Below are 26,806 nucleotides of genomic sequence, written 5' to 3'. Positions count from 1 at the left end.
ATTTAGGGGTTTTTTTTGTTTGTTATGTGACCTTTATTTAGGCTATAGAGCCGCCGATCGTGTGTATGTGAAACAGCCGGTAACGACACTTTGCATTGAACGGGCGAGCAGAAAAAAAATGCCGTCTGGAGACGGCGATACGCAAATGCGAGTCCGCCGTCCGTCCGTTTTTTTGCAACGGGCGGATGGCAACAGGTTAATTATGCCACGCAGTAGGATTGATCCTAATATTGGTTTTGAGTAAGCTGGCCTTTACAAAGTTATACAGAGACTTACAGGGTTATTCACAAAAGGGTGAAGAGTTTGGAGAAGGCAGGAGAAGTGAACAATCTAGGACAACATAGCTGAACTGGAAAGTGAGCTGAATTGGGGGATTTTTCCAAATCAGCTATTTTGTCCTAGATTGTTCACTTCTCCTGCCTTCCCCAAACTCTTCACCCTTTTGTTAATAACCCTGTTAGTTAATGACATTTAACTTGTCATTCTGAAACCCAATCAAATCACTTAGGACAGGGTTGTGTTATTTCTCAAGAACAAAAGGTAGAACTGTTGTGGCAAGGAATAATTATATTTTGTGAACTAAATGCCACTTGATTCAGTATCATCAGGAAATTACACACACTGAGAGAAATGCTAAACCTGATTGGGGATCAGCCCTCAATGAGTGGGAGTAGCCATGTTAGTTAAATCCAGCCAGATAGCAATTCAGTGCAGATCCCCGTGTGCACCAGAATGGATTGTCAGCTAGGTGGTATAGCTAGCAACTTAATTAAGAATATAGCTTATATAATGGTTCAGTTTGCTTATTGTGCAATTAATCATTCCCACCATGCTACCAAATGAGAAGCTTTAACATTTAAAGATGGAGTAATCTTTAATTCTGAGGTGTTACAGTTTATAGCACAGTTATTCCGCATTAAGCTTCGTGCATATTTTAACTAATGAATCATTATGGCTTAAGGAAATATGAAAGTGCACCTTAGAGCTCTGTCTGATAAATGAAAGCCGATCTACAGAGCTTATGTCCAGAAGATCTTCAACATTGTCAGTCAGCCCAGAAAGTGAGGAGCGCTTTAACCAGTTGCCTAAATATGCAGACATGTGAAAATAATATTAATACATTATGGTATATATGACGTTTTTTTAGGTCCAAGATATCTACATTTGATCTTGTTTAGTGCACAGTGTATAATATGTTTTAGTAAACAATGCAAAGACTTAGGATAAATGATAAATAGGAAAAATTAAGATGCACAAATTGCAGTAACTTATGGCAGACAACCAAATTGCTTTTAAATGCTTGTGCCAGTATGAATGATCAGAGAAAATAGCTGGCAAGTGTAGATTTACCTATAGCATCCCCCTTTCCCTTATGGCAATCACAGGGTTGGCGCAGGCACTGGACAGCAATAAGGTCAGAAAACGAGCAAATGGGTGGTCCAGTGTGTCAGGCAAAGACATAGTCCATAAACAGGCCTAGGGTCAGTCCAGGCCCCAGGCAGAGAAGTGGTCAGTAAACAGGCAAAGGCTTGGTCCAGACAGAAATGTGGTTAGAAAACAGGCAAAGAGTCGGTACAAAGAATATCAGACACGGGAAATGGCAGCTAGTCAGACATGTATTAAAACATATAACATGTGTCGGTGCAGGGTCAGTGAGGTTTAAATCAGACAACTTGGGAAGGAAGGACCAATCAAGGCTGAAGGGAGGAGTAGGCACAGTGCGTTAGCTACCAACCGGATGCCACAAGGCTGAGCCACATAGCATACTGCCTAAATTTAGGAGACTGTGGCCATTAAGGAGCCAGGAGAAGGCCTAAGGTACATGCATGAGGGCCGACCAGCATGGGATGCAAGATTCCTGTGAATGGAGGAGCTGCAGGTAATCAGTCAGAAAAGGTAAGTCATTCTTTGCCTGGTTGAATAAGTCCACTTATGTTTATAACTTAAATATTATCAAAGAGAACTAACCTAGAGGCAACCTCAGCTTTTTGCGGAGGGATATCCTGCGAGACCTGGACCTTGAGCGTCTCTCATTGGTATTTCCAGAATGAGCTGTAGTGCACTCCGAAGTGTCTGGTTCTGACTGGCTGCTGGTGTCACTGGCTGCGCTCTGTGATTTGAACATCTTGCGCCAAAAATCCTTTCGGCCCAGCCCTGCCCCCTGCATTTGTTCATCACTGCGAGACAGATCGGGGTGAACATTTAAATTCTCGGCATTACTGCGAAAAAACAAAAGGAAGCGGGAGAATGTACAATTACTGCAAATGTTTATTTTAAAATTGCTTTTATTCTTATATCATTCTTCCATAGTATAAGAAACTGATGATCATAAGTCTGTCTATTACAAAGACAGGAAGTCAAGGGAAATCTTTTCAATGGCACACAGACATCAACAAATAAAAATTAGTATTTAACTTCCTTTTTTTATATAAAACTTAAAAGCAATGTGGTGGCTATACATACAGTAAATAAAGTTTTCTGAAGTAATATAACAACACAATAACACGTGTCGTACAGACCTAAAAGTAGGAACTATCTATTTAGGATTGCCAACCTTTCTTCAAGCGAAACCTGAACACTCGACCGCCAGGCGGCAATTGTTTTTGGACAACAGCTGGAGGGCCGAGATCGCTGGGTGGATGCCCTGACAATGAAGGGACATTTTTACTCATCAGCGCCATCTAGAGGCACTACGGTAGCAGCGTGCAGATGGCATCCACCCAGCTATACACTGGGCAAAACTTTTATAAATGAACCCCCGAATATAAAATATTAATGCATGCACAGGGTTGTCCCCACCTTATTCGCCACTTGAGGTGGCTAGGGAAAGGGGGCCGAGCTGTCAGCAGGGCGGAAGGGGCGGGCATCCAAGCTGTCAGCCAGGCAGGCCGCCTCATTATTGGGATGCCCGTGTGCAAGCAGAATGCAAGGTACTGCATTGTACCAATGCACTTAACATGCATTGCCGTGTAGTATGTAATGCATGCATTGCCGCAATGCATTGTGTGATTGGTCCCTAACACCTAGAGTTTTTTTGTTGCAGGACTTTAGTTCCACTAATGTTTGGTTGGCGTTACACTATAATGCCAAGTGTTGCATAAAAGATTAAAAGATTTTACAATTAAAATGTAGTAGGAAAAAATTGCATTCGGATAATCTTATCAGTTATAAAACAGTTTGGCCGGACATTCAATGAAGCAGCTGGGACAGCACTGAATTCACTGAATGTCAGCAGAACACACCTCACAGCATTTATTGCATGGTGAGACATGCAAATGTGCACCTCCAGCATGTCACCCAATGTGCCACAGCTACTTAAAGGGGGAAGCAAATCTCTCTGCAGCACTGGGGGAGCAGGGTCGTCCTGCTGCCTTAATTTTAGCCTGTTTCGGCTAAAATCTTCAGATCTGGAGAGAAACTTGTCCCATTTCATACCTCTGCAGTAGTGTCACAAACAAAATACGGGCATATATGTCACAACCCTTTCCTCACCGCAACTGTTTTACAACACCAAGTGGCACTGCAGAGTCCAAAATTTTTGTCAATGAGGGACTGCAGGGAAAAAGTTTAAATATCTACTAACCTCGGTCCCCGGTGTGGCCGCACGGGTGGGAAGTCCGCAACTAGTACTGTGGGCAGCTACATACATGCAGGAACAGCAGGACTCCTGTCTGCCTAACATCTTGTGTCCGAGTTTCAACTGCCATGAAACCCGGACACCGCATTCAAAACCCGGACTGCACGGGATAATCTTTTTGACAATGCTTGTTGCTTGGCTACTAGCCTAATGCACTGGCTTTAATACTTTTTTATGTCTCTGACCCACAAGTACTACATGCAGCTCAGGATAGCAAAACACAATTCAGAAGTCCTTATCTGCATACTTGTTCCAGATCAATGTATGCAGGACAGTGGGTCATTATGATAGCTAGGCAAATAGCATTGTCAGAAAGAGAAGTCAGCAATGGCAGCCTCTGTATTATTTTATCACATATATATATATTTATATAATAAAGAAATTCTGCACAGACAGCAATAAAACAAATCAAACAAACCAAAATTACCCTGACCCCTCTAGTAAATTGAAAATGATCAAATCACCTGTAGATTAGAGTCTTGGTCAAGAAAGTAGATGCTGACCCTGGATGACACCTGAATAAATATGGTACCAACCATCAGATAACCTTAATTATCAGAGTTTGGCATTCACTGTGAGAGATAATAAATGCCTTCAAGTGTAAGGTCTCATTCACACAAGGCTTTTATGTCCAGGGGGAAATCTTATAGCAAGAATCTGTGGAATGCTGCAGCAGGAATTTAAAGTGGCCCCAGACAGCTGCAGCCACTCAGCCTGTACAAAGCAATGACAGGCTGACAGCAGCCGCAGCTGTCTGTCCATATTCAGATGCAATTGAACATGGAGCGATTAGCTGCAGTTAGACACAGATGATGCAGATAGCTGTGGCTGCTCACCCCTGGACACAAGTAGTTTGGGGGGATAAGGTCCTACCTTCGGACTGGGGAGACATTGATTTTTCATGGAGTTGTTATGAGCGCCTGCATGGTGTAGATGTTTATGTGACAGTTTGTGCAACGCATGTCTCACAGTGTGGACACATAACATTTATGTAGCTGAAAGGTCTTATGGGGGTGCTAAATCTTCTTAAACTCTTCAACAACAGCTCTTCCAGAATCCTGGTCACGGTGATGCATAGCAAATTTTGCTGGAGCTTCTCTTCAATTCCTCCTTCTCCTGCAAAGCTTCTTATCTTGCTACTGATTGTTTCACAACTCTACCCATGTGGACTTGTCTCTGTCCATGATAACACGTGCAGTTTTAAGCATTCACAGTACAGAGTCAAAACTATAGCTGCCTTAATTAATGAAAAAAATGGTGGGTTTGCTACATAGAAACCTATCAGATTTTAAGTGCTCCCTTTCAGCCATCATATTTCAAGTGGAGTTCAGAAAACATAATGAGGCAAAACATTTTATCTTTAAGAAGTTTGTACAAAGTGACACATCTTGCTAAGTGTATTGAAAACAACAAAGACAAGTTTCAATAAGCAGAAGGGTCTATTTAGGAGTGGTAAGGTGTGTTTTCTCATGGTGGTGGGGATGTGGAAATGGGGGGAAGTGAAGCAAAAAAAAGAATCATGCTCAATGGTTGGGTGACCAAGACAGCCCAATTTGTATGATGTAGAACTTACAGAATAGTTGTGTTTAAAGTTGGCTTTGAACTATATTATTTACGACAATAATATATTCTATACAATATTAAAATAAAATTTACTGTGATTTAAAAAGCTATATATCATGGAACACTAATATCAAAACTGATGCAATAATACAGCCATGAGTTCACCCATTCACATTGGAACCTCTCTGTAGTACGTAGGTTGATATCAGAGGACACAGTGAAGACACAATTAGGTCTTTGGAATAATTGCCTTACTTACTGCTCTGGAGTCTGTGGGGGGTGGCTAGAGATGTAACTTCGGCACTCCTCGGGCGCATAGGACACCCGACCCTTTTCAGGAGCGCTCCCTTCTTCTGGTCTAAGGGTGCAATAGGGCCAACCAGAGGAAAGAAAAGTCAACCAATGGCCCAGTCCCTTTGTGCTGACTAGTATAAATGGGTCACCAATAAAAACTACAAAACAAGCTTTAGGTATTATGGGCAACAAAGCTTCTAAATAAACAGTTATCTCATATTGCAAGTCCTCTGCTAAATGCAATTGTGAAGAGCAGCAGCAAGCAATGGAATGAAACAGCATGGAAGCAAAAGTTCAACACTGAGATATTGAGAACTGTATCAACTTTAAGCTCAGTACAATGAAATAACATGGCTTTCTCCCAAAACAGATCTTCACCCTGAGCCAAAAACTGACCGGCACAGATTTCAGCAGGTGTTCCATGATTTTCTAAGTAAAGATGGAAGTACATGTTACTCGCTATAGCTGGATCATGGTTCATGGGTCACAGAAGGTCCTGGTCCTGGTCTGAAGGCCCACTTGGAAAAACATAACAACTTATCTCCCAGAATAACCAAAACTATATAGTCCATTAATTACTTAAGAGCTAGTTAGAAGGAGGTGTCCAAGAGTAAATAGTGAATGGGGCATATGGAAACATGGCACAGTCCTACAGTCTTCACTGCAGGCTCCAAAAGCATAAACTTTAAGGCTGCTGCTGAGAAATCGTTGTAAATAACTGGGATTCAGCAAAATCTATAAGTCATCTATTCTAACCCATCAACCTTTATCTCTAAGGTAATCCTGCTACAGACACAAACGTTATCAACACTGAGCTATTCACACTTCTTACAGAGCATTCTGCAGTAGTGTCCATGACCAATGTATACATTATTTATATCTGACATATGTAATTACTGCCTGGAAAAATATTTCACAGACAAGAGTGATTCTTTCACATACTGTATGTTCTTCCCTATGCACTTAATCTCATATATAGCTGGGCTTCCTAAACTCTATACACAAGGGTGTCAAAACAGAGCACTTGGCATGCCTTTCCAAATTGTTTAATATGCACAGATGCTCAAAAGTGGGCTAAGTTCACTGGCAATGATGCAACCTTCTATCAATGCTGATGCTTCGGCCTTTATTTTCTTGCCTGTGCCCTCCCCCATTTCAAACTTAATTTTCCTGTCCCATCGCACTCCTGACCGGACAAAAACCCAAATCCAAATTGGTGGGTGCTGTGGTGACAACGGATGCCTCCGTGAAATGTAGATAGATGAAAGTAGTCACCCGCACTCCATGATATTAAAGTCAATGCTGTTTATTGACTGATTTTACTGCTTGTTCTGAATATGTAGAAACTTTTGTGTGCATAGTCTGGGCACAGGTTCACTTAAACTCATCCATCAAGATAAGTACCATTGTCAGGCAGTAACACAACTTTTTTTGTCCTTTTCCATACTCCTCCGTATCTCAGTCAATAAACCGCATTGACTTTAATATCATGGAGTGCGAGTGGCTACTTTCATCTATCTCCCACATTTCAATACTGTTTAAAGGTGAATTTGCTTGGGGACTCTAAAATGATGTTTTGAATTTGAGTTATGAGTACACTGCAATTACTATTGCTGATATACATTATTGGCCCATAGGAAATGTATTCTATTAGCCATAAAGAGATGCAGAAACATATTGCTGTTGTTGGCTGATTTAATATATTTCTTTGAAAAATCCAAGAAAATCCTGGAGCCTGACTTGTGCTTGTTTTAAGCATATATTCAGGATCATGGGGACATTCCCATATTTTGTATGTGTGTATATATATATATATATATATACATATATATTTGAAGTGAATATTCACTTATTTCTCCTTTTTAAATCCCTGCTTAAATCTATTTTTAAATTAGGGAGGATTTGTGGTGTATTGCTTAGGAGGGGAGCAAGTACAAGCCATGCAAAGTAAATGGGTTTATCAATTTGAACATTTCAGTGTGTTTCTGCGATATACTGACCTTCACCACTATTTATCTAGCAAAGAAAACTGACAGAGCATGAAGATCTTGCAAGTTACTCCTCAGCACTTAATAAAAATTTGTGAGCTTTTCCTGTTATTTGCATCATCATATATGAGCTGTCTTCCTTCAGTCATCATCTTTGCTGTGTGACATCAGCCAAGACCGAAGCCAACATTATCTTATTTTGTGTACTGGGTGCATTGTTTTCTGTTTTCCCCTAATGAATGTTAGTAACCGGGAATTAAAGACCAAATTTCAGGCCTTTTTTACACCATTGGGCATGCATTGGCAAGCTTGTATGTGTCTTTGCCTTGCATTATGATGCACCACTCTGCATTGGGCTGGGCTGCATTTTGTTTTATCATGCATTGAAGTGCATTTTCAATGCTTTTACCCTGTGCTGCTGCACATTGCGGCATGCTGGAGCATGTCAGAATGCTCTGCATTGTGCAAAAATGTTACATGTCTTATTTTGTTTTAGTGCGTTGATCCAAACTGAAACCATAGGACATATGACCATTGTATTTGTCTAATGCAGTCCAACGCTGGTGGTGCGTATGCGCCCTTCGTTCAATAAAATTATTAGCCTTTTTCTATTTTTCTTGATTAACCAGTAGCTTCTTGATATACTAGTGTTAGTGATAATAGCATTGGAAAGAGTAATCTAGGAGATGGAAAGTTAGCCTTAGCAGCATAAAGAGCAGGGCCTATGTACAAACATGCACACTATAGTTGAAAAAAAAGGACGGTAGTATAATATGTATTATAGTCAATGTATAACATGTAGGTACTTCAATGATTTTAGTGTAAGCCAATGGCAGCACAAAAGTCACATTCATTTACTGCCACATTGTACATAGGTCCTACTACACACAAGAGCTGTAGATATGTTACAATATTAAAACCAAAATATACAAGCCAAAAGTAAGCTTAAAAGAAAGAAAATGCGAGTCAAGAGCTTGAAGCGGCCACACATCCAGCAGCAGAGCCCAGCATGTATACAAAGAGCCGGTGGCAAAGCTTGTATGTTTAAAAGGAAAACCTTTTGCTTCCTGAAGGTCTTGGTTCTTGTGAATCAACAGATTTCCTCCCTGGTGTTAGCTTCTCGGCACTATCCAGCAAGGCGCTGAGGGCCACGCGGCGAAACACATTGCCATGAGCTTCTTTGATAAATTGAACTAGTTGTCGAATATCACAATACAAACCCTGTCAAAAAAAAGACATAAAAGGCATAAAAGACAGATGAAGTGGCATAACAACAAAGACTGACATTGTGCACACTTGCAATCTGTCCTATATCTGTTTGTCTAAAGATTATACAATATATATTATTCTCACCCTCATAACGTTTTCTGGAGAATTTACCACTTTTTGTCTCCCAACGATCTCTTCCCTCCTTTGTAAAGGCTGAAATTCTCTCTATGCCTTGGCCTGACCACTCCCCTACCCTGGTTGAATGATCTGCCCTTCCTGGCCAACCCACTAGTTTTACCTGGCACCTTAATGAGTCCCTTTAATCACATTTACAAACCTATTCCTGTTCCTCCTCTAGTTCCCTTTATTTCCTCATCTGTTTGTATTGTAGTTACTGATGTGACCTAATCTCTGATATTATTCACTTTGTATACTGACATTAGCCTGTTCTTGTATTCTTATTCAAATCCAAATACATTTTTGGAAAGGATAAAATATACCATGGCAACTGCCTATGATGCATTGTACCTTAGCAAACTAAATGTCCTTCTATTAGGGTTTCTAGATAAGCAATGGATACCTATGAGTGTGACATGCAGTGATCATATGCATTTGTTGGCTATAGAAACATTGGAATTCCCCTCGTCAGTTCCAGCTTCTGAACTCCTGTCACATCGCCTCTGCTTCTCATCCCTGCATTCCCCATATCACAGTTTCTACTCTTTTCTCTCTCCTTTTCCCATATATAGGTGAGTGACCGAAACCCGCTTGTAACTGTTCTGAAGACTGGCTGCATGGTTGTTCCTCTGCGGCAAGGAATGGGTTAATAGATCTGATCTTCCTCGGCCCATATTTCCTGGTAGGGTCTCCCACATAGGAGGCTACATGCCCATTCCCTACCTCTCCTGGCTCACTGCACTTTAATCAGCTTCTGCCACAGGTTTGCCGACTTAATTTTTCCTGCTCAGGCAATGGATCCCTGCAGACTTACAGGGGAAGCAGTGAAAAGGGGGAACTCTTTCTTTTATCCTGCCTGCTCTGCTTGTGGAGTCGCTGCCGCTGCTATCTGTGATAAGTGGCAAATGCTTACCAGCCCATTGCAGCTATTCCCCAAACGCTAGTCAAACATTCTGCCCCTATAGTTTCCAGAGAGCTTCTTTTTTTCACTGACCACAACAACCTGACGACAGGGAATTGTCCAGCCCTGGCTTTAAAAACACCTCCTGTATATATACATTACAGGGCTGGCAGTCTACCAAGATTCTACTGCAATAGAACGGGATAGGAAAAAAGGCTACATTCATAGTGGCACGTTTGCCATTCGATTCACTAAAAGCAGAAGAAGTTATCTGGGAAAGATAAACAGTACATGTGACAGAACCCCCCCCCCCCCCCCAAAACACTGTGATGCGGCTTGATTGAGCGCATCGGTACTGTCTGGGCACATGAACTTAAGCAGCTGTGTGGTTGAACGCAGCTGCTGGCATGAACAAGCCCTGAACGATACCTTTAAAAAATCCTTAAATGCATTAGAAATGTCCTCTAATCACATATAAACACAGCTTGACGCTGCCAGTGTGATGAAGGCCTAAGATTTCTGTGCCCCTGTTGTGAACTTTAAAGATTCATTTTTCCACAATACCTATAGCTACAGAGGTGACTGGGGACATGTTTTAAAGTAATTTTACTGCTTGTTCTGAATATGTAGAAACTTTAGTGTGCATAGTCTGGGCACCGGTTCACTTAAACACATCCATCAAGATAAGTATCATTGTCAGACAGTAACAAAACTTTTTTTGTCCTTTTCCATACTCCTCCTTAGCTCTTATCATCGTTACTCTAAAAATAAAACAGTCATTCTAATCTTACTGCTAATCCATGATCTTACCAGGTTCTCAGCACTGTGCAGTTCATGAGTTGTAGAAGCACAGCGTGTGATTAGAGACTTAAACATTGAACTCACAATGATCCCCTCCACACCCTGACCTGTTGACTTGTTGTCCATTGTGGCAAAATTATTCCCAAACCCAGCTCTGTCTGAGAAAACACAAAGACATTTTAATTTTTCTTTACATATTATCAATAAAGACATAAAAGATAAAAGCACTATAACAGGCTAGAGTTCTATTTTCATGTTGAAAATGGCCTGTATGTAATTATGGATATTAGACATGTGCAGCAGCAAAAAATGTGTTTCGTTTCGTTTTGATTCTGAATTTGCATTATTTAGTTTTTTGGATTCGGGTCCGAAATTGAACATTTCATAATGAAATATAAAAGGCCTATTTAAAACAATAAAATGTCATATCCTTTGACATACACAGCAAACATTGTTTCTGTTTCTCGCTGGGCATAGGTAGATGCTTCTCTTATTGCTGCTGGGCATTTTATATTATGTCACTTTATCTATGTCACATGCTTCGATAACAATGTTCTCCTGAAAAGTAGGCATTTTATTGCTTTAAATAGGCCTTTTATATTTTATTGTGAAATGTTAGCACATTATAAATTAGTCTGAACCTTTCTAAATCTATTTTAAAATACTTGAACATTTTGGACTGGAGTTGTGTTTTAAGGAGGATTTTCCACATGGTCACAAAGAATAGATGTATAAATGTTACATCACCTGCGTTATCTAAGTAATCTTACTGGTTACTGTTGCCTCTCTAAATCTTAAAGTGACATTAAAGGATACATTTTCTTTCCCTCACCCCCCATGTTAATGTCAGCACTTACCTTAAATGATGTCTCTTAATCCAATCTTCTTTCCCCATGTTTTCATCTGTCCCTCCAGCGGTGCGGCGGCTCTCCGATCCAGCGCTGACTCCTCTCTGCTTACAGGCACTTCCGATCCAGCGGTGTCTGCAGGCGGGTGCACGTGTCCATAGACTTACCTTTCGTCTCTGCTTGTCTCCCAGCCGAGAATCCGAACTGCGCATTGCGTCCGCCCCAAGATCCTTTGCGGCCGCACGAACAGTTCCGGACTCTCGCCGCGGGAGCACGCAGCGATAATGAGGTCAGTCTAAACCCCTGTTTAGGCGGGTTGTTTTTTTTTTTTTTTTACTTTTTGCCTATATCTACTGCTTGTCAGCAGTAGATATAGGCAAACGAACGGGAGGCTTTAGAACCCCTTTAATATCCAGATTTAAAGCAGAACTTCGAACATAAATTTTATTAACCCTTGCAGTAGGGCTACCCCACACTACAAGTGTTAAGTGCTCGCTTGTATCTAGAATGCAAAAAAAACCCTTATACAGTACTTACCTGATCCTCCAAGATGGCCGGCTGTGACAGTGCTCCCTTCTGCCACTACCCTTCTACACTGCAGCGATGGTACGGCATCCTCACATGCTATACATTGTGGAGAATTTATGAAACCTGGAGCAGAGAGAAACTTGAGCAGTTACCAATGGAAAACAATCAGCTTCCCATTTCAGTTTATTCATTTAAGGTTTGAAAATGAAAGATAGAAGCTGATTGGTTGCCATGAACAACTGCTTCAGGTTCTGTCTCTAGTTTTGATAAATTCCCCTTACTGTGTGTAGAACATGATGACACAGGGACCTCAGGCCGCTGCAGCGGAGGGGAAACGAGGCGAAAGAGACTGGTCTAAGAGGCAGTCGGGTCTGGGGATCCGGTGAGTATAACATCTTTTTTTTTTTAACCTAGACAAATATGAGCGGCTGCAGGGGGTAGCGTCACTGCAAGGGTTAATAAAAATGTGTGTCTGCTTTAACTATAAAAGTCATTATAGCGCTGAGAACTAGATTTATACTGCAACTTTCTAATTTAATATTTAAACACTTACTATCGGTAACAGGCTCCATGCAAAATCCCAGAAGGGCATGAAGAAAGTCCACTACATTATTTAACGAGTCCTTGTTTACATAGTCTTTCATTGTTTGCCGAAACTGGACTTTGTCTAATTTATATAGTTTGGTAAGACAGCCTTGTGCCTGCAAAGTAATACAAAATGCATTTAGACTTTTTAATTCAAGGTGTAGGTCAAATATACTGATATAGCAAAAAAATGTAACTATCATTTGTCATATTATATCATTACTTACCGGTATATTATGCATCAAGGCAAAATAACATATAGAGTGAAGAAATGCATATGGCATGTTTATAATGGCTGTTTGAGCTGTGAAACGTTTTCCTCCATACTGTACCTGGTTCCTAAGGCGATCTCCAGATAACCCTCGATGTCCCTCGCCACATCCATATGCACAGCCCAGTGATTTCACCAGTTTAATCAGCATGGTGAGTGCCAACTTGTGAGTAGTGACTGGATCGTTCTCATCCTAATAACACAGAGAATAACACATGATTTGATATATCCTGCAGTAAACATTTAGAGCCCTTCTATACGGGCATTGTGATCATGTCCTATGTCAGTTTTTCAGGGGATCTGACTGGAAGCCCAATGTTAGTCTATGGGCAGCTGAATCTAAATGGAGGTGCATCCATTTACATACAATTACCCCCGACTCCGGCCAGGTCTGGAAAACCAAATGGAACAGAGTTCAATTTTGGCGGACCTGATTTGTGGTTTATCAGGGATAATCTAACGTAAACAGACATATATCTGCTTACATCCAACTCCCCAACATGGGTCCAGTAAATAAATTTTTTTCCTCCATCGCAAACATGCGTCGGGTGCGCGTACGTGTGAAAACGACGATTGAACCCATTACACCGCACATGTTACATATCATCGCGAACGTCAGAGTGTGAGCAATAATTTTAGGGCCATCAATCACTGTTAACACTTAATTATGAGCGGTGAAATCTTTTAAAGAGTCGCCCATGGCCAATTTTGGGTATTGTAGTTTTTTGCGATTTTGAAGGCGTGTGCAATTTTAAGGCTTGATGTGTTTGGTGTCTATTTAACCAACGTGACCCCATCTTTTATATTTTACCAGAAAATTTGGTAATAATAAATGTTTTATAACATAATAAAGTGAAAACAGTTGGGGTTTTTTTCTGTACTTTGTTCGTTATATAGTAAAAAAAAAATGTAATACAGCGTTGCAGGAGTTAATCAATGTCAGTCAAAGTACTGCAATGCTGAATACTGAAAAATTGCCTGAACAGGAAGGGGATCTTCAAGTAGTTAAATGATCCCCGAAGTATGTAGTCTGAAGGATTGATGGTTTTTCAGTGTCGTCCTTGAAGTTGCATAAATAGAGGAACACCCCCACCCCCGCTGAACATTAGCTCTTAAAACTGTTTTTGCAGTGGTATCTACAATGCCCAGCACCCCATGCCCTCTGTTTGGCAGTCCCTGGCTTATTAGCCTTGAAAATGGCCAGAATTGATTTTCAATATTCACCCCAGCTTTGACTTAACTGGGGTTCAGATTAAAGCTTGCAATTTCCAGAATTTACGAGTGGAAAAAATTGCCTGCAAATTAAACCCAGGCACATTTGCCCATCACAATTTGCAACCATGGCAACAAACTTCAGCCTAAAGTCGTGCTGAGACAGGAACCTCCACCTAAGTGCTGCTGTCACTGGCTCACTGTTTCTTCCAGACTTTCGCACAGACAAAAGTCAAATAACAGGCAGCCTGTTTTTGCACAATATATACACAGAGAGCTATATACATAAAGGAATGCAGGGTAGAAATATTTTCAATTATCACACAGTGAATGACTATTTACTAGTAAAGGCAGAACTTCCCACATGACACTCATTTTAAACGATTTCTGCAAATGCCCTGGAATAGCCTATTTCAGTTTCTACAGAACAGAAATGTAAGGCTATGCAATAGAAATAGCTAAAAATGTTGCAATGTAAAAGTATAATAAAACAAGTCTTGTAAAGCAAAAATGTATGACAATTTTGTTTCCACACATACACGTTGTTGTGTTTGATAATTACCTTTTCATCGCTTTTCTCATTCTTTTCAAAATATCGATCTTCACCACTTCCATCATCCCCGCCACCTCCTCCTCCACCACCACCACCTCCTCCTGCTCCACTACCTGCTCCCCCACCACCAGTTGATGGGCCCCCAAAACCACAGGTAGATCCACGGGCTGCTGCTTTCATCTGGAAGTTTCCATCACTTTGTCTCTTTTCTGCAGCAAGCGATGTAGATCCTGACCCAGTACTTGAATCATTTTCCTTGTTTTCACTCTTCTTCCTCTTTTTCTCCACACATGGCACTACCCCAAGTTGCAGCAGGCAGTCTACAATATTTAGGGCTACATCACAGATACGAGAGCTGATATCATGGTTCAAAACAAGGTACACTGCTTTAAGAACAACCTACGGTGGAAAGTAAATATATGGGTGATTCCCAGTCGGCTTCAGATGTTATTGCATGACTTAATACAGTAAAGGAAACTGCAGAAGATAGGCATCAATAATTTCTTGATCAATATCATAAAACAAACGTATCATATGTTATGGACCTTTTCCTTTAAAATCAGTCCCTGAACTGTAGTAAAGTGTCTGTGCTTAAGTACAGTCCCTCAAGATTTGGGATATTTTATTGATGTAAGTCCACTTCTGGAGGACTGTTATAAGAATGTACTTTCTTGCAGCTCATAAGGTGAAAGGCAGCCACCATATATGCACGCAGTCAAGAACAAAAAAACAGTGGTGGTCAACATACTAAAAACATAGGGGTCTATTCACGAAGCTGCCGAAGGATCTGGCCGTAGCTTCGGCCGATCCTTCGGCTAGCTTCGGCCGAAGGGGTGCTTCAGTCGAACCGAAGGGGTGCTGTACGGGCTATTCACAATAGCCCGTACAGCTCCTGATCATGGCCAAGCATTGTTCGGCCGACCCGAAGCCACTCGAAGCAAGCCGATGTACGGATGATTTCAGCCGATGTACGGCTGAAATCAGCCGTACCAGCCTGAAGTGAATAGCCGAACAGTGTTCGGCTCACTTCACTTCAGATCGGTCATTCACTCGGCTGCCCTCGGCAGCTTGGTGAATAGACCCCATAGGCTTCTAACATCCTCATAGGGACCCACATAATGTTCATTATATGTAATGCTACAGAAGAATGTCGGAGCCTGTGGAGAAACCACAAGAGATAGTCAGAGACTACTGACATACTAATGCAGGAATGAATGGTGACTAGGGATATGTTGCAGAATTCTTAGTCTGGGGACATGTTACATTAGATAGCTAGAGATCACTTTACAGATTAGAACTATACCATTCCTGCTCTCTTACATCTGAGTAAGCACCTAGGAAGGGAAAACGCTGACAACTGGCTGCTGGAGCCTCAGGGCTGCACAATAAGTACCAATGGACTGCATGCGACAATGCAGGTTGGGTACCAGGGACTATTGTGTAGGTTTGGAATTGAGTGCTAGTATTAGGATGACTGTATCATCTCTGAGCCAGCATCTCCGTAAAGTGCTTGCTTACTCTAAATGATGCATACTAAGATGGTCATAGCCTGCTATGAAGAAAAGAAGATGAGTGGCATATCTTCCTCCTTTCCCATTCCTGCTGACCTCTTATCATACTTTAATACTAATCTCCTCTAACCCTTCCCTCCTAAACTAATCTGCACTAACACTCCCACCTCACCTTACCCGAGTGCTGGAGCCGTGCTCTGTGCAAACTTGATGTCTACTCAGGCAGAAATCCTCTGTGATGCCAGCTGTGTCAGTGCACTGAGCCCTCATAGATTTGTTTGGGGCTGTCCCAGGAAGCAGCTCTAGTTTCTATGAGGATGGCCCCATACAAGTCTATAAAGGCTTATGGCAAAGCCAGACAATTTCAAAATGTTAAAACAAAATAATTTGACCTGAAAGCATTATAGTTTCCCTTTGTATGTTCTACTGATATTAATAAACTTTAAATACTCTGTTTACTTACAGCTAGATCCAGCATTCCATTTTTGTGGACAAAGTTGTTGGTGCCATCTATGTGATCTGTGTCTTCAAGGCTGCTGTAGTTTATACAGGAATCAGTAAGACTACGGGGCAGATTGGCACATGCAAGAGGTTCATGTGGAATCTCGGGGATGGGCACTTGATTGCAGAGTTTTCTCATATGCTCAGTGAAGAAGTCAGCATAGCCCACATTAAAAGAAGCCAGTGTGGTGTTGAATGTGGCCACAGTTATGGTGGAAATCTGGGATCTCACTGCAATGAATCAGTATGCTTATGTTACTGAATCTATTACTTGAGGTATCTTACAAAGCATACATAACCACCCTTTACATCGTACGTACCCTCTTTATTGGTGTTCTCTCCATGACTGTTAGAATGGTCAGGAATGTCACTTAACAATGTATGATGGGAGTGGGAATGTCTTGCGCTCAAACTTTCCATCTCTGTAGCTGTTTCAGAGCTCCCACGTCTGGTGAATTTACCTTGAGCAATATTAACATTGTGCAACTATTAACAAAATGTATTCAACATTCAAAAATAGTATTTCAGCAATCTTGGAATTACTGGATAGCATACATAAATACAATTCTAAGAAAATGCAACATGTCAGCCCCTCAACATGACATATGACTAATACACAGAATTATTACTGAATCAGCAGAGGTAAAACACAATTAGAAACTAGACTTACCCCATAAGAACGACAAGCTAAATCTTTTCATATAACCATCATGCCCTGTAATCTAGTGACATCTATGTCCTCCATTCTAAAACTAGTATCCAGTAAAGCGAGATCATAGCTGGAATACTTTCAAAATGGCATTTAAACATTTAGATAGGCCTAAGCATTTAAATGTCAGTTGACACCTGTACACATTTCCAGTCCAATCATTTATATAGTGAGAAAACAAAGCAAGCACTTAAACAGATTAAACTTTAAAAAAATGGAAACAGCTATATTAAGCTTTGAATGCAAATTCTTGTTCAGGCTACTTTTGATTTGCCGAAAATATATATAGCTCCCCCTCTTTCTACCTTTCTCTCTCTCTATGTATATTTATATATTGATATTAGCTAGAATCTTGTTTGAGATGAAAGAAGCACTATGTTTTGTCATAACCTCCAATCTGTATGCTTTCAATCAGTGTGTATAGAAGCACATACAAGCTTTTCCAACAAACCTATGCTATTGTAAAACAAAAACAACTGTTTGCAACCCTTCTTCTCCCCTAACTGCCTGATAGTCATAAACAGTGGGGGCTGTGAAAAATATCCTGTTAATTCCAACCTAAACCCTACATATGGCTGCCCACTCATAACTAATAAGCAGAGCCTTGAGCAACCAAACTCACCTAATATTGTGGTTTGCCAGCCCCCTTTCTCAATAGTGCGCCTGTCCTCTCCAATACCAGAAAAACTCCCAAAGGAAAACGTACTGCGGGTTGGGGATACATCCAAGTGATCCTCATGAAGTAGGAACGGCACCCCCATTCTGCGCTGTCGTTTCTTCCCTTGATGGTGGTATGGTATGGATCCTTTTCGTTCTCTATCTTCTCTCCGGCTCTTAAACTGTAGAAGAGCATAACTTAGTTTACATTTTGAATGTCATATCTGTTGCAAAAGTTCTTGATAATACACAATTGTCTCCAGTCAGGTTAATGAAATATGAAATGGAATTCCTCACTTACATAGTGCTGTCCAAGCACTTTTTTATTTTTTCAGTTACTTGGACAGAGTGGGGAGGTAACATTTCTGTCTATCTGTATTTCTTTCTGTAATTCATCAGTTCTATATGCTCCCTACTTTAATGAAAATATGTTTTTGCTTTATTTGTGTCCCCATTAGATCTTCATTTCCTGGTCTGACAAAGGTGAAGGGGGACCTCTCCAATAGGGACATAACCAGCAATAAAACCACCACTTTGCCACAGAAGGGAACAAAAAGCAAGTGCCCATTTTAGGGGAATTACATTTGTAATAGGCAAAAGTTTTAACATTTTTTCTGATAGTAAACTGTACAGAGCCTGACATACTTTGAGGATGCAACTGGTCTGTGGTGTGGGGGTAAGGACATTTTAGACATTATACTTCATGCTCTGTTATTACTTGTTTTGCACCTTCTAGAGTTTTTAAAACTCAGTATCTTACCTTCTTGAAGATGTTGATCCCAAGATCAGAGGACAGATCTGGTATTGCTGGTCTTCGGAGATTAGTCAGCGATACTTTGGCATATGGTTCTGTACCCAATGATCTGTCTTCTTCATTACATTTCGTCATATCCTATAAAATAAAGGAGGTAAGGATTGGAAAATCACTCAGAGCCAAAGCATTTGGGGTGAGCACAGTTTCATTCGATTCCTCTAAGGAGAGAGGAAACTTTCCACGTTCTTTGTAAGATTTAACGTGTCACAACTTTTCTGAAACTTTTCCTGATCCACTGGAAGGAAAGAAGGTGAGAGTCCACGTAGACAGGAAACAGATATACCTGCTATCCCCTTGAGAATGCCCTGGGTGACAAAACGCGTTGGCCGGGCCTATCTGACGTCACAGCGTCACAATCAATGCGGAAGTGAACACGGGAGTTCATGAGACACCGGCTGGTTTTTATAATACATGTATGTTTTTACTTGTTTTATCAATAAATGTTGGTATATACTTCACCATGAGGAGTTCCCTTTGATTCTTTTACCATATATGAAACATCATTCGTATATATTTGGGAGGAAACATTGAGTATTCCCTGATCCATGATCGACTTCAGATACCGACAGAGTCTCAAAACATTATCTATGTGTTGAGTGTGCATTGCCCATGGGGCTTCGTGTGTGACACCAAGCACTTTATATGTTTCTGGATTTGAAAAACGACTTATGAACTTTGTTTGATTTTTCACATTCATCACTTATAAAATGTATGGGTTTATTCAGTCACATTTACTTAGTCACTTTCTATATCTGGATGGTTTATATCCAGTCTTTATTAATTATAATCATGTTGGTTTATTAATTCATTATATTATTGATTTTACATCACTTATTTGCACTGTATAAGGAATATCAGGGTACTTAGCGCCGCATAATCATTATCCATATTTCTAGGACCTCTGTGTCTGTTTTGTGGCAGCTTTACTACCTACATTAGGTTTTATTTTGCATAAGCGCAGATCTATAGATACAAGGATTGTAAAAGTATTCATCCAGATCTTCAAAAATACCAAGTGTTGAGTTAATATCACTGGATCCTTCGTTTATTTTACTTTCAAAAATGCATATTACACTTTACATAGTGTTCAAATTCTCCAGCTTTTCTTTTTTTTTTTTGACACAGCTCCTATTTACTCTTGATATTAAATTCATAAACAAGCAAACAGCTTATCACAACCCATTTACATGTTTACTGCTTGTTATTGAACATATCAACTGCTTGGTTTTGAGAAAAAGGCATTGAAGGGCAGGTAGAGGAACTGTTAAAGCTATCTATGGAATGACGGTAATGTAAAAATGCAAACACTGTTCAAAAAAGTGACATATGTCCTAAATTCTATGCAGGTATAACAATTCATTAAATATACATTTTTTATATATGCAAACACTTATCCAAGTGACTTCCCACCTGGGTTTTATGGGTGTTGACAAGAGAAGGAGCAGCAGCCACCATGGAGCTACTGCGAGGACGTGGATTTGGGGGCTCCTCAGGCTCAGGTGACTTCTCTGGTTTCTCCTCCAGCATGTGCCTGAGTCGATTGAGGTAATACATGAGTGACCACTGTGTCCCCTCCTCTGACCAATGAGGTTGGAGCAGACATCGTAATACTGCTACATCAAAGTATGTGGCATAACGGGATTTTTGGCATGGTGGAATCACCAAAGATGGTCTTAAAATGAACACAAAGAAGAACAAAGTTACTATAAACATTAGATAATTCATTTCTTATGTGTGACAAGATTGTAAATAATTACTATGGTACCTTGGAAGTGGAGGAGGCCCTCTCTCCTGCGGTGTTTGGCAGGTGGCACAACCATCAAAAGAGTTAGCCCTCTGACAGCTGGATGCAGTAGGTCGTGGACTGGGTGATATGGAGTCTGGCTGACTTACTTCAGACACAACCTCATATCCCTGCTATAAAAAAAGAATATAATATATACTGCTAAACTAATTATATAGTATGATATATATGACAGTATATTAGGATTGGGTTTTTATGGACAATATGCCTTTCTGGTATTTGAACAACTATGAGCGGGACCTGAATATTTCACCACATCTAACTTTTTTTTAATACACCTGGTAGTTGTTGTATAACTTGTATTGGATTATGGGAAAAACTGTATTCAATACGCTTTACCTTTGTGGATCCTGCATCCTGCTTCGGTGAATCCACCATTTGGTTCTGACTGTTGCATGGTGAACTTCGTTTTGCTAAAATATAGATGATAGAAAATTACAATATATATCAGATGTATTTTTTCCACGTTTATTATGCTGTCCTAGAAAAGAATAAACTTGGCAAAGCAATCTGATTACATAAATTAAATGAATACATAACATGAATAAATAGATGGACAGGAGTCAAATGTTTTTTACATAGTATCGGCAACTTTATTTATATACAATTTATGTATATAAACACAACACATACCCAAATACTTATTATACCTTCTGAGTCTACCATTGGAACACATCATTCTATTTTTATCGTGTTACAACTTTATTTGAGGAAACATTTTTGGATAGTGTAGTAGAACCTCCATTTTTATTATTGTCTCTGGGTTCATTAGTGTTCCTAGAAGCTCACCTCTCGTTGAATCACTGGAACAGGAAGTAAAAGGAAATCTCTCCAACAAAGACTCAGATAGAAGTAAAAAGAATATACAATACTGTGCAAAGGTTTTAGACAGGTGTGAAAAAATGCTCTTAATTAAGAATGCTTTAAGAAATAAAAGTGTTAATAGTTTATTTTTTATCAAACAACAAAATGGAAAGTAAATGATACAGAAGAGAAATCCAAATCAAATCAATATTTGATGTGACCACTAGACACGTGCATTCGGATGAACCTGCAAATCAACGAAAATCAGTTAATTCGGCGGTTCGTCCAAATCCGAAATAACAGATTTAATATATGCCCGAATATACTAAAACGATATTCGGGGATACATAAATTCATTTTTGGAACATGCTGGCGGCCATATTGGTCGCCAGTGTGTTCTTCGCATGCCCACTGCCATCTTGGAGGCGGAGCATGTGATGTCACATGACTGTGACGTCACACTCTGAACGAGCGGTGGCCAAATTGGCCACCGGCGCATTCTGCGAGCTGCCATTTTGGAGTAGATTTTGGTATACACCAAGATGGCGGCGCTCGAACATGCGGCATTAGTGTGCGGTTTCGGATTAATTGGCTCGTTGCCTCCGAATCCGAAACAACATAAACATTTGTTTCCTTTGACGAAACGAATTAAAACGTTTTTCGTTTTCATTTGTTTCGTTTAAAAACAATTTTTTTTGTTGTGCACATATCTAGTGACCACCCTTTGCCTTCATACCAGCATGAATTCTTCTAGGTACACTTGCACAAAATTTTTTAAGGAACTCGCCAGGTAGGTTGTTCCAAACATCTTGGAGAACTAACCATAGATCTTCTGTGGATATAGGCTGCCTCAAATGCTTCTGTCTCTTCATGTAATCCCTGACATACTTGATGATGTTGAGATCAGGGCTCTGTGGGGGCCAAACCATCACTTCCAGGGCTCCTTGTTCTTCTTTACACTAAGGATAGTTCTAAATGACATTGGCTGTATGACATTGGCAAAAATGCAGCCCCAGACTTGCAATGAACCTCCTCACTGTTGCCTGCAGACACTCATTATTGTACCACTATCAAGCCCTTCGGTGAACAAATTGCCTCCTGCTACAGCCAAATATTTAAAAAATTTCTGCACACCAGTTCCTATGTTTTCATGCGTAGTTGATTCTCTTAGCCTTGTTTCCCGTCGGAGGTATGGCTTTTTGGTCCCAATTCTTCCATGAAGACCACTTCTAGCCAGACTTCTCTGGACAGTAGATGGGTTTACCTGGGTCCCACTGGTTTCTGATGGCACAGGTGGACATCTTCCGATGTCAAAGGGAATTAAGCATGATGTGTCTTTCATCTGCTGCATTAAGTTTCCTTGTCCAACTACTGCGTCTACTGTCCTCAACGTTGCCCGTTTCTTTGTGCTTCTTCAAAAGAACCTGAACAGCACATTTTGAAACTCCAGTCTGCGAGAGAGTGAGAGACCTTGCTGACGCATTATAACTACCTTGTGTCCTGTTGCTGTGCTCAGTCTTGCCATTGTGCATGACATATGACATAAAACCTCACCTTAGTAGCAGAGTATGGCTGTTCCTCACCCAGTTTTAAGCCTCCTACACAGCTGTTTTTGTTCCAGTTAATTACTGTGTTTCAACCTACATATGACATTGATGATCATTAGCACCTGCTTGGTATAAGTAGTTAATCATACACCTGATTGTAATCCTACAAAATCCCTGACTTTGTGCAAGTGTGCAAGTATAAGAATTGATGCTGGTTTGAAGCCAAAGGGTAGTCACACCAAATATTGATTTGATTTCGATTTTTCTTCTGTTCACTCACTTTGCATTTTGTAAATTGATAAAAAATAAACAATAAAAATATATATTTTTGAAAGCATTCATACTTTACAGCATTTTTTCACACCTATCTAAAACATATGCACAGTACTGTATAGATATACTGTATATTTTAGTAGAGTGGAAATGTCATGTCATGTTTTTATTATGGTCTATGCTCTCATTTAGGACATTTTCCTTTTGTGTCAACGGGACAGCAATTGAGGGGAATCCCTCAGTTGCAATATTTGTTGCCATTATTTAATCTGCTATAAATACATTATTAATACATTTTCAGGAGGATATGACTAATTAGTTACAGGGCAATTAACAGGGCAAAAGAAACAAGTTAATTTTACTGCCACCTTAGCTAGCTGCTTTTTACTTACCGTAAAGAGGAACTTTACGCATATCTTCAAATAACAACAAATGCACCTTTTGAAATGTTTAGTAATGACTTTCTACAAACATATACCTCTAGATAATTGCTGGCTTTTTATTCTTTACATACCGTATTTCTCTTTTCTTCCCCAGTCTTCTGACAGTGGCCATTTTAACTAAGGGAAGGTTAGTAGATCTCCCTTTACTTCGTGGAAATCTGGCACATGCGACTAGGACATGTGACCATGCACATCATCTCAGGGGAGGAAAAAACCTTCCCCTGAGATCTCATGAAATTACAAATAAGATTTTACCAGCAATGCTCTGCTGATTTAACCTTCCCAGGGTGCAACGCTTGGGTTCATTTCCTCCAATGTACCAAAGTGGACCAAGAAGTGGATAAACTCTATTTGTATGTAAATGAAAAACATGTTTGTTTAACTAATTAATGTATTATGATTTTAAATCAGCATGCAGAGCTGCATGCTGGTAAGATTTTTAGTTAAAGGGGGCAAAGCTGCACTTTAAGTGCCCTGCTGCTCTGTTTAGCTGCTGGGAGGATATATAACTAGCATTTAAGGGTTTGGGAAGCAGGTGACTATTTTTCTCCCACATGACATCACTGGTGCTTGGTAACTGGTCACCAGACACCTAGTACTGTTACAAAGGGGAGGAGAGAGAGTTTTTGGAGATTACACAACACTTCCTCTCCCTTAATCCCCAGCAGGCAAATTAAGAGGTTGGGGGGATGAATGGAAAGTGTATATGAAAATATGCCAAAATGATCAGTACATCCAAACATCAGTACATCAAAAGATATAATAAATCTCAACTTTCCTGTAAAAAAAAATTAGCTTCACCCGCTCATTTCCCACTCTTTATTGGGTGGCCTAATTAACCAACAAGGAAGCTCAGAGGGTGGATAAGGCTGTGCCAAGCCCAACTACAGAGAGAGATGGGTGTATGTGATCATCAATGCTTGTTATAAGCAAAACATTTACCCATATATTTCAAGCCAACAGTTGTGACTAGCCAGTCTAAGAGCGGCTATACATTATATAACAAAGCAAGTATGAAAAAGAAGGAGAAGGGAAATGAATTATGCACAGGGAGGTGACAGGGTGACCCCCCATCCGACCAGAGGAATTATAAGACAAATTGGGATCTAGGGTGGGAAACCTTGCATGAGGTGCATGTGTTCCCTGTCATAAGACATCAAATCTTCCTTGCGCACAATTTTATTGACCTTGCTGAATCACACTGGCACAGAGGGGGTCCTGTCTTGCTTCCATAATTTAGGAATACAGCTCCTGGCCGAATTAAGTAAATATGATAAAACTGATTTCCTGTATGCTTCTCTGGGATAGGTGTTACGGTGTTAAAGGAATAAGGTAGGATGCCATGGGATCATGAACTCCGTGAACCTTTGTTATATATATGGTGCACCTCAGTGAACTGCTCAGCTTTGTGACAGCTTTAATATAGCATTATTTTTTAGTTAAGGAAAGAATACAGATGTGTGCAGCACAATTACCTGTTATGATGTTACGTATAGGTTTTACCAGTGCTGTAAAGGCAGAAACCTCAGGATGTCTGTGTTCCCACATTGGCTGCCAGATGCAAAGACCACTTGCCAGACGAAAAGTCAGATCTGATTCCTTAAAAAGAAAAATCCCATGACCCAAAATCCCATAAGCAATCTTTACACAATCGCATGAAAATAATTTCACAAAAGGCAGCTCAGGATAAAATGCATGTAACATCAGATTGTGAGCCACTTACTTTAATTCTGTGGACTAGAGGAGCAAAAAGGAACACAAAGAGCTCCACTGTGGCCATAGAATTCTGTAGGAACTTCCTTCGATTGTTCTCATCCTCTTCATTGGCATTACTATGCCTGAACTGTCCTGGGGAGCCTTGGTTTTCATGATGGATAAAAGCACTACTACCAGCACCCCAGCTAGAGCTTCGGTCAGTGCTAAACCTGTCATTACTACAGTCCTGGGGAGCTTCAAGAAGCATCCAATGGAGGGTATGGAGCAGCTTAGTTTCTGCCACCCCAAGCTTATCCTGGTGGCCTATGTATAAAAAAACACATGATTAAGACTTTGTTTCAGTGAAAATGAAACAACCCATGAGTCATGAAGACTAGTCCTATCAGTAGGCAGTTGAGAATCTTTACTTATTGGTAAACAAAAAAATATGGTCACTGGAAATCTTGTGTATGCGAAGTACAGTCTGACATCTCAAACACCATTAATAATACCAACCTAATTTGTTTCTGTTGGAGAGTAGTGTTGCTGTACAATGTAAAACATGAGGAAGAGCAGCCTGGACTAATTCCCATCTGGAGATGCTCTGGATAGCTTCCGAGAGGGCAGGAGAAAGGCCATGCAACTTGTTTTCCACCAAAACCCTTTCAAACGACTAGTGAAAAAAGACAATAATAGTAAAACATTAGGTAAAAATAAAGACTGTACAGATATATTGTACTACAAATGTTTTAAACTGCTGAGCTTTGACCATGACCTGTACATGCAAATAGATTTCCCTGGCAAACCTGACAACCACAACAATTGATTGTCTGCATATAGCTAACCCTAAAAAATGAAGTTCTGAAAATGTTATTCTGAATAATCATCATTTGTTACATAGTCTTCTATTGCAGCGTTTTTCAACCACTGTGCCGCGGCACACTAGTGTGCCGTGAGATATTTTCTGGTGTGCCGTCAATAAATCGTTAATTTCTTTGATCGATCAAAATTATTTTGATCGATCAAAGTTACTCACCTCTCCACCGGCTTCCGGGTCTTCCGTCGGAGATCCGGTGACGTCACGGACTCCTCCCCCCTTCCCCGAGTGGCTCTGTCGGCTAACGAAGGGAAGGGGGGAGGAGTCGGGTGATGTAGTTGTCCGTGATGGGTAACGAAGGGAAGGAGGGAGGAGTCCGGTGACGTCACGGACAGACTCCTCCCCCTTCCCTTCGTTACCTGACGGAATCACTTGGGCTGAGTCTCCTCCTCACTCTTGGGCCGGTGAGTCATCGCATGTGTGTACAAGGCAAAATCTGCTACCCTGGTGAGACCCCACAAAGCCATGGGGCTTTTGGGGTTGTGTGGTAACGCTGGGTGTGCCATGAAGGAGTTATTAAAGTGATCATTAAAGTGTGACTCATTCTAACCGCAGAGGGCAGGGGACCAAATGTAAAGCCCCCCCCCCCCCCTAAAATGCTAAT

General features: G+C 40.6%; 1 protein-coding gene across 1 annotated transcript in view; it reads right to left on the bottom strand.

The window, feature by feature from the left end:
- UNC80 (unc-80 homolog, NALCN activator) overlaps positions 1 to 26,806 on the bottom strand; it is a 140,888-nt gene that overhangs the window by 110,016 nt on the left and 4,066 nt on the right. The window contains exons 3-20 of the mRNA XM_018565464.1: positions 25,842 to 25,998; positions 25,354 to 25,649; positions 25,106 to 25,229; positions 20,903 to 20,976; positions 20,525 to 20,673; positions 20,170 to 20,431; positions 18,706 to 18,837; positions 17,911 to 18,127; positions 16,900 to 17,040; positions 16,542 to 16,810; positions 14,577 to 14,966; positions 12,859 to 12,995; positions 12,500 to 12,675; positions 10,580 to 10,728; positions 8,540 to 8,703; positions 5,460 to 5,558; positions 1,969 to 2,177; positions 979 to 1,085 (exon numbers count right to left, since the gene is read on the bottom strand). Of these exons, the coding sequence (XP_018420966.1) occupies positions 979 to 1,085; positions 1,969 to 2,177; positions 5,460 to 5,558; positions 8,540 to 8,703; positions 10,580 to 10,728; positions 12,500 to 12,675; positions 12,859 to 12,995; positions 14,577 to 14,966; positions 16,542 to 16,810; positions 16,900 to 17,040; positions 17,911 to 18,127; positions 18,706 to 18,837; positions 20,170 to 20,431; positions 20,525 to 20,673; positions 20,903 to 20,976; positions 25,106 to 25,229; positions 25,354 to 25,649; positions 25,842 to 25,998 (3,252 nt within the window). The remainder of the gene's footprint in view (positions 1 to 978; positions 1,086 to 1,968; positions 2,178 to 5,459; positions 5,559 to 8,539; positions 8,704 to 10,579; positions 10,729 to 12,499; positions 12,676 to 12,858; positions 12,996 to 14,576; positions 14,967 to 16,541; positions 16,811 to 16,899; positions 17,041 to 17,910; positions 18,128 to 18,705; positions 18,838 to 20,169; positions 20,432 to 20,524; positions 20,674 to 20,902; positions 20,977 to 25,105; positions 25,230 to 25,353; positions 25,650 to 25,841; positions 25,999 to 26,806) is intronic.

Source organism: Nanorana parkeri, unplaced genomic scaffold (genome assembly GCF_000935625.1).
Source record: "Nanorana parkeri isolate BGI_ZX_2015 unplaced genomic scaffold, ASM93562v1 scaffold849, whole genome shotgun sequence".
NCBI classification, from domain to species: domain Eukaryota; kingdom Metazoa; phylum Chordata; class Amphibia; order Anura; family Dicroglossidae; genus Nanorana; species Nanorana parkeri.
Note: the sequence above shows the minus strand (reverse complement) of the source record. Positions and strands in the feature narration are given on the sequence as shown.